This window comes from Teleopsis dalmanni, chromosome 1 (genome assembly GCF_002237135.1).
Source record: "Teleopsis dalmanni isolate 2A chromosome 1, ASM223713v2, whole genome shotgun sequence".
Lineage (NCBI taxonomy): Eukaryota > Metazoa > Arthropoda > Insecta > Diptera > Diopsidae > Teleopsis > Teleopsis dalmanni.
The window spans coordinates 139498267-139512972 of record NC_051846.1 but is presented as its reverse complement, the minus strand read 5'-3'; the positions used below and the strand labels follow the sequence as shown (position 1 = coordinate 139512972).

Genomic DNA, 14706 nt, shown 5'->3' with positions numbered 1-14706 from the left:
TATTTTTTTATTTTATTTATTTTTCCATATACATTTGATGCGCTCCACAAAAAATGATGCTTAAGGCTTTGCCGATGGTGACGCTCATTGTAGGCAGTCGTTGTCCTGGCGACGAGGCTGATATAATTACATGTAGTGCCAGTTGCGAAGAAAACAAGGAGACAGCTCGTGCCAAATTCAGTTTGACGAATATGGAGCCTGGCAAGACTAAGTAAGTTAAATAAAAACTTTAAGTAACTTAAAGTATTTTCAAGTTCAATTTAAAGTACTTAAATTTTAATTTCTTCCATAATTGCTTTGCTCAGTTCTCATTATTTCTAGGGACTTAACAACTGAAATAGCTCTTCTTTTCTATTCACATTGGACATATTTGCTCCAATTTATGTTGAAAATGTTGATAATTTCAGTTGCTTTGTTTAATTTTGAAATTACAGCTTTTTGCTGATGGAAAAATTGCTTCAAACTGGGTATACCTGATAAGAGGGGACAAGTCAGTTTGTGTCCGGGCGACACATAAACTCAGTGCCACTGCATTGCTATTTCCTTTTATAAGTGCTCGCCCTTCTGAACATTTGCATTTTGAAGAGTTCCTTTTCAAATGTTTGCCTTTCCTTTGTCCTTTTGTTTGCGAAATTGTTGTATAGGGATTGCATAGAACGGAACTCAGTTTGTCTGTTGTGCAGTCAGTAGAAAATTTGGTAACAAAATTATTAAATGGTAAACTATGCATAACTGTATTTCGATAAGGTGCACAATTATGTTACACTGAAAAAAACATCATATCAAAATCGGGAATAATGTTGGCAATCCATAATTCGAAATTATAATATATAGCTATTTATGTAGCTATATATATATAGCTATTGTATAAGGCAGAATAATCCGCAAAAGAAATATTAGGTGTTATGGCATTCATATGGATTTCTAAGAATTTATAGAGAATTGTTAAAGAGGTTTCGAAAAGCAGTGAACTACAACAACAAAAATTCTTTTATATTATTTTAATTAATTGAATTTTTGGCTGACCATACAGCTGTTTCTAGTATTGCCAAATACCGATCATCAGTGGTCTTGGAATTATTGGAATTATCTATATTCAATTATTCGTAAATAATTTTTTGAGACTACAAGTACCAAGAGTCGAACTCGTATCCTGCCAAATTAGAAGCTCATTTTTAGATTTGTGAACGTAAAAAATAACGTAGATTAATGCAATGATCTGATCAAGCAATTTGAGTAATAATGAATTATATAGCAGCTGTATGTTGTCTTTATTAGTTTTGTATGACGGGTGATTTCATAAAAACTTTGGAATAATGACTTGGAATACTAATATTTGGCATACATCAGAACCCAATTATATTACTGCTGTAATTTTTAAAACCATTATCGCTAAATGGCTTTGTTTGTCTTTATAGTAGTGATTTACAAATTTCACATAATCGTAAGTAATACTAAGACTAAGTATAGCGCTTTTAAACGAACACTGGCGGGATCAGCAATTCTGTTGGGTCACAAACAGTCTATATAAAAGAATGTTCTTCATAGGAAAAATGCTACAATTAATTCAAATTTTCACATACGCACATCTTGATTTTTTTCAAGTGTACCTATATTAAAATTTTTGAAAAAGTTCTTATGAATGCACATTTGTCCACCAAAGGTAAAACCGTAGTGACTGAGTAAATAGCAAACAGGAAGTCAATGATATAAATACGCAAATTAAGAGTCTCAGTTTATCTGATGCCAGAAACAGAACTGATAAAAATGAAGTGTTTTCTCTGCTAAAATCTCACTTCAATATAAAGTCCTATGAAAAAAAACTAACCTTAACCTTTGACGTTTTAAAATTTGTGTAGCAGCACTCCTCCTGCAGCCACTCGCTGTGTTTATTAATCCATCACATTTACGTAATACCAGTGATGCTGTGAGGTAGTTTGCTGTGTATCTAGGTAAAATGTGTAATTCAATTTTACAGATGGGCAAACTACATCAAAGGAGTTATACACTATTACAGCAATAAGGTTCAGGGTTTTAAGGCAGTCATTGTGAGCAACGTACCCATTGGATCTGGTCTATCGTCCAGTGCGTCACTTGAGGTAGCTACGTTGACATTTTTGGAGCATTTAACAGGACGAAAAGTTGAAAGGTAAATTAAAATTACTTAATGCCTTCTTTTAATTTTAAAGTCTTTATTTTAATGGTTTTTTTATATATTTTTATTCTGGCTGTAGGTCCCTTCTTGTTAAATAATAAAACCTTAATATTTTTTATTAAACTCTATATGTCGATTCTCCTTGAAAGTCATCATCAGGATTCCGATCTATAAAGATAATTATAATAATTTATAATATTTGTTATGTATTCATTATTAATCATGAAAATTAATAACTAAATAATTATAATAGTTATATTAAAAATAGTTATAATTATTTTTATAGATCGTAATTCTGATGATGACTCTCGACGAGAGTCGAAATATAGAGTTTGATAAAAAATATTGAAGTTTTATTATTTAACAAGAAGGTTCCACAGTCAGAATAAAAGTATATAAAAAAACCATTTTAACCATTTTTATTTTAAAATTTGTGCCATTTATTTTTTTTGTAAAAATTAAATTTATACTTTAGTAACGCAAAACGTGCTTTAATTTGTCAAGCTGCTGAGCATAATTATGTAGAAATGCCTTGTGGTATAATGGACCAGACTATTTCCGTATGCGGCCAAAAGAACCATGCTCTGCTATTGGACTGCAGGTAAGATTAACTCAAAATAAATGTTTGAAATACAAATCATCATTCGTAGAAATTCATGAAAATCTGATATGAAGATCTTTAGGGAATAATATTTGGTCTTTTAAATAAATCATAGCTTAGGGGTGCATTTAAAATATTGAGGTTTCGTGAGGAAATGATTTCAAGACGAAATTGTTTATGGAGTAACTGTAAGAAAATATTTTTATATGTTAATAATTAGCACTCAAAAGAAAGAACAAACACTCATCCATACATTTAAAAGAAAAGAAAAAATCGTCAATAAAGGCGAAAACATATTTCAAATTCTCTTTACATAGGGTGTGGATTCTCTGGGTATGTCTGAAATAATTGATTTTACAATATATAATTGTAAATATAATATAATTTATATAATACAATTTAAATAATGTGAGTTATTTGTTAAAGTTATAAGTTTATGTTTGTAAATTTAAAAGTTGGTATGACATAATGACGTCAACATGACCAAACTGACCCAAACTCATGATATGAAAATCCAATAACTTAAGTAAATATTTCTTTATTTCCATATCTGGCTGGTATTAAAAGCAGTAGAGATTTAGAAAAACAATTAACATATACTCAAGGCTTACCATATCTAAATAGGCTTAACTTGGTTATTCTAACAAAAGAAGTCCTGGGTTTTGGATTTGAATAGATTTGTCAATAAATCAAATAAAAAGCTACTCTTTCAAATTCAATGATATGAGTCTAGTCGGCAATTTTGTTATAATATTTTAACAATCATTCCGCTATAATTACATTGAAATGATATATTGTAAATATAAGGTACTGGAAATTTTTTTGTTTTGATATGAAATTCTTTTTTGGAGTCCAATCTGTATGGAAGTTCTCATAACAGTTGTAAATAGAGTGAGAGTAAGTTTTAAGAAAATTGTTACCAAGAAAAAAAATGCTGTAAGTCCCAAAAATTTTGTGGGGGTAACAACACATAAAAATAATTTCTAATGGAATCACCTTCAAAGGGTGAAATTAGGAGTTCGGTATATGGTATTCTGGAAAAATGTTAAGCATTAAAAACTCATGGGCTATGTGATACATTTACTTTTTTAGGCAATTGCTGGGCTGTTAGGAGTCTTTTCATGGTATTACTTTTATTCGATTGCATCTAAATTCCAAATTAAGTTGTTTCGCATTAAAGGAAAAAATTAAGGGATAACTTCAGAAATTGCTTCTTTTCAGTTATGGGACAGGTCAAATATATTACACATGATGTGATTTGTTATCCTATAGGTAGCGGGTGTTAAAAAAAAATCACACACTGGGAAGGTGATAGTAGGGTGGTGTTACAAACGATGATGCTTACAGGGGTATAAAATTATAAAATGACCACGAAAAATTATTTAAAGTACAAAATTGTGTGAGTTATTGAATTTATACTGCTTAAATGAAAATAATAGAAGATAGAAGGGAATTCAGTTTAAATAAAAATATATTTCGATAGGCTACAAAGAATATAATTCGGCTCCGAATAGTTACTCAAAAAGGATGAATATGTTACTTTCTTCATGTAGATCACTTTCAAACTTTGAGCACATAATTATATAATTATTCCCTACAATAGAGAAGAGTAAAACTAAATGATATTTGGAAATCCTGTTTACCTTGTAAATGATAAAGAATATATAAGTTTATTTCAAACCTATAGTATCATCAGATGTAAGACAATATTGAACCAGAATGTGAGTACAAATTTGTCATTGGTTATACCAAGAGTGCACTGTATATGCGTCATTGTTTTAAAAATCGTACAGTTTGCAAAATTCGGAAAGAATATCAAAATTATTTCCTGAAATACGGGTCTTGTAATTTTATGAAATTAGATTTTCCCAAAATCCGTCCCGATTTGTAGGAGATTCACCCATATACACACAAATTTAAAAATTTTCTTAAACTATAAATTGATTGGAATTCAATGATTAATGATTTCTCCAATTCTTATAATAAAAGAGTAAATAATGATTGTTTAATGACGGTCTACCGGTCTACGGTTCATTGGATTAAAAATTATAATTATAAAAAAATTATTGAAAATATATTTGTATAGTAGTATCACATCAACGATATTGAAGTATATTTTCTGTTTTAGAGACTTATAATTTGTTTATGTTTACGATGCATATCGAACCTTTTGTATACGAGTTAAATAGAAATTTTTCATAGTTATGCAAAATACTATGTATATAAGAGTATATATAAAAAAAAAGTCCTGTCCTTAGCAGAATACACCAAATATTAAAACACTATAAGCAAAAAGCTGCGAATATTATACTCGGTGCTTTCTGATTGAGCAAAGCAATGATAATATCCTTTCTGTCAGAACTTCTGCAACAAACACTTGCCATCATTTTTCAAGTTCCTTTTTAGAGCAGAAATTACATTGAATTAGAAATTCTTTTTATTTTTAAATTTGTCACGCAAACTTGAATAAAATAAAACGAAGCCCGACTATGAAAAGAAATTTGCACGCGACCCAAAACTGTCAAACAAATAAAAAATGTTCTGAACAAATTCGCCTTTGTTGGGAGCCGATGTAGTACTTTTGCAACAGTTCCTGATTCTATTTTATTTCTGCAATGTTGACGACGTAACCGCTGCACCATACACAAAATGTCAGGAACATGAGAGAACTTAATATTCAGCGGCGTAAAAAGGCAAATTTGTGATGATATTATTTCTTTTATTTATTTTGGCAACGAGCAAACTTCCAAGTTTCTTATAGTTTTCCAAAAAACTACAATGGCATTTTTTATATAATACGAGTACATAAAAAGGATGCACATATTTTAAATTAAATTTTTATATTATATATGTAGTGAAGTCAAAGAATACTAGAACAAATATTTAGAAATTTATGAAGGAACTTTATCACTATCTAATTATAAGTAAGTAATTGCATTTGTCTTTGTATTGTTTTTGCTAGAATTCCTTATATTATGTGACTTTTATTTATTTGTTCCGAATTATATATCCGCTCTTTATACTCTCGTTTCAGTAATATGTAGTTCCTTACATTTGAACCTATTAAATATTTTCGTCAGAATAATATATAAATATATATGCAATTTGCTCTCAAAATAAATTAGGATATCAAAAAAATGCTGATGTAGTTTTTTGTTATAAACAGACGTAGTCTTAAAGAGTTACAACTTACAAATATCGGCTCTGAAGATGAGTAAGGAGTAATATGAACTAACATCACGTCTGAAAACAAATGCCAATAATGCTACATCGATCATCATTAAAGACTAAATTAAAATTGCGAAATAACTTAAAAACATCGTTTATTATTAAAGGAGATTTAATGGAATGCAGAACAATTTGAGTATTTACGTAGTACTAGCGTCGAATGGTGGTAGAACAGTCGATTGGTAACAACACATTGTGGAATCTATTTTAAGAATGTTTAGAGAAGTGCTGGAATACAGTTACAGATTAGACTCTATTACACATTTTTGAACAAAAAAATTATACTAATAATGTAGGGCCCGTACCGTGATGTAAGTGAGACTGTAGAAGAATAAACAATTAGGAGGTTTGTGATATATCTATAGAAGAAAATGTGATGAGATTCATAAAAATGTAATGTCTTGCGTGTATAATGCCTTAAGAATAGTGCAGATAAGAAATAGATCTGCGCAAGGATAGTTCTACCATAGGTGACTCGACTGTATAGTGGAAGTCATATGAAAAATGCAAGCAGCAAACTGGAAGTAAGTAGCAGTAGAAAGAATAGTATGGAGGACATACACAAATTATATGTGGGTGAAAATATATTAAGTTTGAGTCACCATAATTTCCGAACTCATGTTAACAACATTTGTTAGGCATATAATATATATAAAGGATTTAAAATTTTTATACAACTTGAGCTGATTGGTTCTTTTGTGCTTCTCTAGGGGATTTTTTGTCCACATGTTTTTTCGGGTGAAGTCTTTTATATGGCCTATTTCTTGGTAAATATTATTAATAGACAAGCTCTATTTCAATCGATGGTTTTATTACTGGGCCAAAATAGTCTTCTCCGAAAAGAATACACTATAACCCGAAACAACCTGTATATTAGATTGCTAGTGCCAAGGATATTTAGAAAAACGTACAGGTGTTATTATAACTGCTGATCATTCTTCAACTTATTGACACATTTCCTTATTAAGAAATATTATGAAATGATATTTATAAGAAATAAAATTATGCTTTGAAGCGGCTACTTAGGTTGTAGTTATCTTTCATAGTCTTAGTAGGTATATAAGGCTATAAACACTTTGCAAACTCCGTTATTGTTCTTATTTTATTTATTATTTATTATTTTAAGTTTATTTTAAAGTTTGTGAAAATAAGTATAAGTAACGTTTAAACCTTCTACAATTTTAATACATAATAATAACTACGTATTTATACATACAAAGCAACTTCTGTAGTTTCCTCTTAAATAATAATCTCATATATAAAGCTGCTAATTATGTCTCATTAGTTTCAATATGTGAATTATGTATCTTTTTTTCCTTTATAAAATTTAATTTAATTAGTTTCGTCAGTTGCAAATAATGCATTCCCATTCATATTATGCAGTTAAACCAAGTGTGTGTACAAAAAAGTTTAGGTTTTATTAGTTGAAAAACTCCAATAGTTTATTTGCTTTTTGATAAAAAATGGACACTTGGTAGGCAAATTACGAGTATTATTTTAGTAGTTCAGGTGAAGGAAGAGCAGTAAGGTTACTTTTACAAATGGCATCCAAGTTTGTCTGGGGTATCTAACCCCACTTCATCATTTTCATACAATAAACTTAATTTACAATGCCTTGCCTTGCCTAATGGTATGCACATACAAAGCAAGGATTACCGGAGCAAATGGTAAGGACATTTTACATTCAATAGTATAAAGTTACAGTTGCAAAAGCTTAATTGAAATAGTGGGTTTGGTAAAGAATAGCAAGTGATACTATTGTTTTCAAAATTCAAACACTGATATAAATGGCAGATGGCCTGCACAAAAACCAGAAAGCAAAAAATATTTGGTAACTATTTCGTTAGCGCTGCATTTGCTGTCTAGGTGCAACTTTTCAACTTCAGATAGCGCACATACTCCCAACGCTGAGTATAAATATTTGAGGCTTTCATTCTGCAATCATACTCAGCTCATATGCAAACTAATGCATTGTTCTATTCCATATATGGTTGGTATATGTGGGGGCTTATAGTAATCCCCAGACACATCATTATATTCAATTTGAATTTTATTTCATTACAAAATTGCATACAAATTATAGAGAATGAACCGTTGGATTTGGTTGAGCAGCAGTACCAGTTGCTGATTTAAAATAAGTTTTGTTAATCCTTTTAATTGCAGATCGTTGGAAACATACCAAATTCCATTTGTTGCCAGTGAAAAAGACCTCGTGGTTCTAATTTGTAATTCAGGTGTGCGGCATGAGTTATCAAAGAGTGAATATCCAAAAAGGCGCGCACAATGCATGCAGGCACTCGAGTTAATGGCGCTGAAGAGCTATAGAGACGCAACAGAAAGCAGCTTGTCAGGTAATTAATGCATTTACTACATCTACATCCACCTTTGCTAGAGCCAGTGCTAGTGCCAGTGCCAGTGCCAGTGCCACTGCTACTACCACTGCATCTGCCGTTTAAGTGCTGCAGTTAAGACGATTCTCATTGTGTGAGTTTGTCATTTTGTCTTAAATTCTGGTGTTCACTGGCTTTTGTACATGGCAATGCACAGTGAAGTACTAAATATGCAAAATGCCTTGTTTGCTTCTTGTTGAAGTGGTGAAAACACTTCAGACGTGCCAAGAGGTGATGTCTAAGAAAACGCTCACACTTTCGGTAAAGTGATGCTACCAATTTAAACTTGTTGTTGCTTACCTATAAGTTGCATAAAGTTGACCTGAAGTGAATTCTTGACAATTTTCCACACACACACACACACACACACATCTACGTAAACATCGAGTTTTTCAAATCTTTTTTTTACTTTGAATAAGATACAGGGAAAGTTGTCTTGACAGATTATCTTAAGAGATTGAAGAAGCTTTTCAAAGGTAAATTGTTTAACTAACGATTTTAGTATCTGTTCTGTAATGCAGTGTTAATTTTAATTTAATTGATTTAAATATACTAAATTCAATTATTTTAATGTTCAATTAATTAATTAATTAGTAAATTACTTAGGATAATTTGTAATTGTTAAGTCTGAAAAAATCACTAAATCTTGGTGATAAAAATTCTAAAACTAATCCACAACATCATTTAGTATTTAAATGAATCATATACACATTGAAAATGCACTCATTACTAAGCACATTTACTTTCGTCTTCGCCTACTTATAGAAACACCGCAAACCCATAATTACCTAGCAAAATTTCAATTTATATTCATTTAATTGCAATCTATTATTATGATTAGGGGTTAAGATGCACGGCTACCACAATGCATCTGTTCTGCGTATTTGCAAACAAACAAATTCATACAGTACGCAAAACAGCATTGTTGTTGTTGCAAATTTGTTGGTTTTTCTTTTATGTATAGTGCAATTGTATGGTTGGTTTTTATTCTGTCAGAAATATATTTTACGCAGCAATGAATACCGAGGACAAGTAATAAAAATAAAACCACAACTAATAATGAGAATGCCAACACCAAAGATAAAGAAATGAAAAAAGGTTCTAATAATAGACCTGAACATTTTAGTTAAATCCTATAGGCGCAAATAAATATTTATATTTTTGTTGAACTTAACAATAAAATATAAAGAGTATTTTAAAAGCAAGTAGCATAATTTTACAACAGAAATCGTGTTCTTATAATGAAATTGCATAAGGAACTGGCGCCATCTTCAAATTTAGCTCAAAATGTCCCCTGCGGATGGGTCTCCCGATTACCCTTCTTGCTCTCGTACGTTGTTTAAGCGGTGCCTGATGACTAGCAAAGCATCTTTGCGTTATGTTTAGATTGGGTGGCTCAAAATTCATTATCATAAATCATGATAGATCCTATTTGTGCTTTGCAGGTTTTTTTTTTTAAATTTTTATTACACAACACACAACCATAATGCGCTTATTCTGCAAATTGCTTTATCATCTATACTAAGTTCTTCATTTAAAATTGAAACGAGGTACTTTAATTTGTGGATAGCTGTTCTTAGATACAGATCAATGTTTCAATTAATATAAGTAGAAATAATCCGTTCGGTTTTATATTTATTTGTATTTTATTGATAACTAAGATATGATTTCAGTTGCTTAGTTTCCATTCCAAAGTATCAAACTAGTATCAGCACAGTGTCATTGGATTAAAGAATGTACCATGCTATCTTGTGGTAGATGTATGCTGTGAAGAGATCCATGATTCATGACGTCAATTGGGCGTGCGTATGTTTTGCTTTTGTATGTTGTTTCCAGATCTATAAAAATCACGTCAATGTTTTCCTTTTTTTTTGACACTTTTCAATTAGATCAACGATTGAGTGAACAGCATTCATTGTTATGAGACTTTAAAGCTTTAATAATTTATATGAAGCAACAGTACATTTTCATGTTGCTTTATAAAAGGCGCAAGCTATATAAAAATTGTAGTAGATCAGAGAACTTTGTATATTGTTACTTTAGTTTTTTTATTTTATTTTCATTTGTAAAAAGTTTTATTGCAATTTTTGGTTTAAAACTTAACTTTGACTGTGTGACGGAGACAATTAAAATGCTGTCACCCCCCTTTTTGTATTAGTCCCAATAAAAAAGGAGGCTGGCTAAATCTTTTGAATTGTTTATACCTTTTCCATCCTTTGCCTTTTTAGTGTTTTTCTTTTTCCGATTTTTCTGACTTTTTACTAAAAGCTTTCTAGGATATTTTTCTAATTTTCTTATGGTTTATATTTTTTGACACTGATTTTCTTTTACAAAATTTGTTGCTTCATGTGGGCGTCTCAGTTACATGTCAAAGCATGTTTCTAACGACATAACCTTTCACCATCCTACTTCTGCTTTTTGTATCTTTTCAGTTTGTCTACTTTATTTTGATGTATGAAAAAGTACGTTTCATATAATTACTCTTCATAGTTGATTGTGGCGTCATTTATCCTGCAGCGTTTGCTTTACACTAACAAACACAATTTCGTTCACATGTGTTGACACACGCTTTTCAAATTCATTTCATTGACGCCTGTAACTCTGTTATAGATACTTTTGAAACAGCAAGATACCAAGTGCAAACAGAAATGCTTTCAAAGATATTTATTTATTTATCCACAATAGTTCAATGTGCCCGGGGCTATGTCTGTCTGGTGCAAATGTAATATTACTCTCATTTGGCGTAATTATTTTCCAAACTAAATCAAAAAATTTACTGATATAAATTTTTTGAGTATCCACAACTGCGAAATATATCTCTTATTCTATATTCGAAGTAATTTCACTAATTGTTCTGAAATAAATTTTTAACTGACTTCGTCCTAAAAAAGTGCAACAAGAAATTTCAGTTTCTTAATTACTTTTTAATAATTTATGAAACATTTTCGTGTTTGGCAACTTCGAAGAAAGAAGCGAGTTAAAGTTTTCTATCCTTTTTGTTAGAATTTTAATTAGAGATGGTAATTCCGTCAGCATGGAATTTTAAATGGATTTTCGTGAAGTCCATTTTCAAGAGACAGCAAATGTTAAAATTCCTACACGAGTTAGTGAATTCATTCATTATTTTTTTTTCATAATCAATTTTTTTAAATGGACTGCTGTTTAAAATTTTAGGTTTTTACTGCTTAAATAAATCATTTTTCAGCTCTGTGAATTATATAAACAAAACACAACTATTGAGTTTGATAAGAATAGAAAGTAATTCATTTAGTCATTTCTGATTCAACAGCCCTGTTTTAATTCTATGCTAGTATGTTAAACAGATCCATCACTCAAGCCGTCGTATGTTCAATACAGGGTTTGTCATTTTACAATTTTGTTTATTTAACATCACTGAACGTATTAAAAGTATTCTCATATCAAGTGTTTCGATAAAGATTTAGGCATCAAATTTTTTTATGAAATAATCTTCTTTGCTTCGTGGATCTGGTGCAGTAAAAATTCCAAGGTAAATACCAAAAAGCCATTGCATTAATAAAAATGTTCGAAATGATGCTACAAATGGTACATCTTTTTTTGAAAATGTCAGAAGTGCGTCAGTAATTCTTGCTAGCTAAAGCTACATGATTACCAATTTATTTTAGTGAGAAAATGAACATATGGAAGAAGAAATTGAGATATGTGGGGTTTAACAAGTTATGTAAATTGGCCATGAAAACCATACGATGTGTCACTTAGGGACTTATTATGTAGAATAATGTAAATGATCATGTTTATGCGTACGATCCTCACACTTGTATTGTTTATAAAATTAAATCGTATTAATTATGGTCTTATTATAACCAGCTACCAGCTATAAACAGTATACAACTCATCGAATATTACATCAAAAGGATCCAGTAGATGTTGTTATATTGCACAACTATTGACTAGGTCCTAATAATATAGTGTATCTTACTTTCGTCAACCTAATGTGGCGAGGGTTGGCTTCAATGAGCATTATGATTACGTTATTGGCTATAGAAAAATGGAATGTTTTTAGGAGAGGGGGTAATTGTTAAATAAAAATAAAATGATTCAAAATATTGTTGCGTACGTTCCAAGATTAAGTAGTTTCTGGGCTAACCACACAGGTGTTATTTCATGATATCTAGTCATGAAATCGACATTATCATTGACCTTTGGAAGCATCTATTGATTGAATTGCCCATATATAATTTTTGGACTGTAAGTGCAAAAACACAATACTTGTGTTAATACACAAAGCACTTAAGTCGCGTTACTCAAATTTAGAATTCTATTAATTTTACTTACTGTGTTTCTAATAGAATCAACGCATAAACAACCGCTATATATATCATTTTAATCATTATCATTAATCATAATTCTTTAAACTTCAACAATTTTGTTTATAGTAAATATTTCTCTGTATTTACTTTAGATTGTTTGCATTTTAAACATACAATTTACAATTTTAGTTAATAGATATTTGTCCAATAATGTGGGGCAATTAATTGTAAACATAATTTCATTAATTTGCTTTAAGAGAAATAATGTGAGGCAATTATATTTAAACATATAATCAATATTTTGGTAATCATTTCATATTTATATATTTTTATTTGAACACTCACTATGATTGTGTAAATTATATTCATATACACAGTTTGAATGAAAAAAATATGGTTTTTGCATTATATAAGTGAATATAATACGTACAGTATTATATATGCAGGGCTTTATTATACATTTATTTAATGGCTTATTCTAGTTATGGTTGATTATTATGTAATGACTAACTTATTCATATGGACCTAGCGATTAAACATAATGATCGAAGTGTTGGTAAGATAGTTCTTCAGTACATTTACAGTATTATACGCCATTTATGTTTGCATAAAACTTTATACATTTAGATAACTTAGTTCCTTTGTGACTTTTTACTAAAGTAAATAATCTAAATTGATTTGTGCGAACTTAATTCAATTACAATTTATTTGTTGTTGATTTGATTTTACTAACTTATTTAAAAATATTTCTTGAAATTGATATTTGCTTCCGTTAAACCTACGTAATATTAGCTGATATATGTTTTGCATTTTATATGTATAGTCTCTAAAAAACAAATCCATATTCTCTTACACCAGAAAGCTGGTGAAAGATTGTTTTTCCATAAATAAGAAATAAGACGTTTCTTAACTTTAGTTGGTTTATCTTGAAATTGGCGAACAGAATGTGGGAATAAACATAGTAATATGTAATTTTCATGTTTTTATTAGGAACGATATTAGACCTATTAATTTCAATGACCAAAAAACACAATGGCAAAATAGATTTAATTTCTAAAAATGACTCACACTTGAATTAATGACGCATAAGTATACTTTTACTACAATCATCGTTTTTTGTATATAAAAGTTAAAATAAAAAGTGAATTTTGCTGCAGTTTGAATATTGCATTGCATAAACACTTCTGGAGAGTTTAACACAACAATTAAAGCCCTACATGGCCTGTAATTCTGTAAGTCTACTTGAATTTTTAAATGGCGTTGAAAAATTAAACATGTACAAAACAATCTTTAATCTGCATTTAAATTTAAAAATATTAAATATTCTGTAGTCATCAACAAAGCACTTGATACTTCTGTTTGCACTGCACTCTGTTCCACACTTTTTACTTCCGCTTTGCTTGTGCATTCAAGCACAAAATGTGCAATCTCACATCATTTGATTGCGCATATTTTCTAGTGAAGCCACTTATGAAGATACTCCACATTTTTCATTTAAGCTTTTGGTTGGTTAGTTGGTTGGTGCGATAACTTTTTTTATGTTCCTGCCATTTTTCGACGCAGTTTTCGTTGACTTCATCGTTCTGTTGAATATCCTCATTGTCACTTTGGCAATTATGGCAAACAGCTTTACGAGTGCCAGAAATTAAAATGATGATGATGACAAGCATGAGTTGTTAGCTCTAATACCAGATGCTGTGAGATGTTCGCCTTCCAGCTTCCCTTTTTGTATTACGAATGCTTTCTTCTCAGATATTTGTTTTATTATTCGGCAGTAACATTTTCATGTGATTTCAAACCAACTCCGTCAACAGAGATATTTTATCTTCGATAGATAGAGTTATGAGGTCTTCAGGTGTGACAACGAAAATGTCATTTCATATTGACATGGAACGAAAGACATGTCAGCACTTTTTACCAAGTTAATACATAAAAATAGAAAATTCTTAAAAAGATCAAAAACTATTTCATCTTTCATTTAAGTATTTTGCGGTAAACCATGAAATAAATTTAGTCCACGAATGCTGCATGAATTTAGTCACT

General features: G+C 30.2%; 1 protein-coding gene across 1 annotated transcript; it reads left to right on the top strand.

The window, feature by feature from the left end:
- Window positions 1–53: 53 nt before the first annotated feature.
- Window positions 54–8343, top strand: LOC119666331 (galactokinase-like). Its single transcript, XM_038075614.1, has 4 exons — window positions 54–211; window positions 1979–2149; window positions 2631–2756; window positions 8148–8343. The coding sequence occupies exons 1-4, from the start codon at window positions 54–56 to the stop codon at window positions 8341–8343; spliced, it is 651 nt and encodes a 216-aa protein (XP_037931542.1).
- Window positions 8344–14706: the final 6363 nt, after the last annotated feature.

Bases quoted from the DNA above. Each gene is read 5' to 3' on its own strand.
- LOC119666331 (XM_038075614.1), top strand. From the start codon at position 54: ATGATGCTTAAGGCTTTGCCGATGGTGACGCTCATTGTAGGCAGTCGT. The intron at 212-1,978 runs GTAAGTTAAATA...TCAATTTTACAG, and splicing joins ATGGAGCCTGGCAAGACTAA to ATGGGCAAACTACATCAAAG. The intron at 2,757-8,147 runs GTAAGATTAACT...TTTTAATTGCAG, and splicing joins GCTCTGCTATTGGACTGCAG to ATCGTTGGAAACATACCAAA.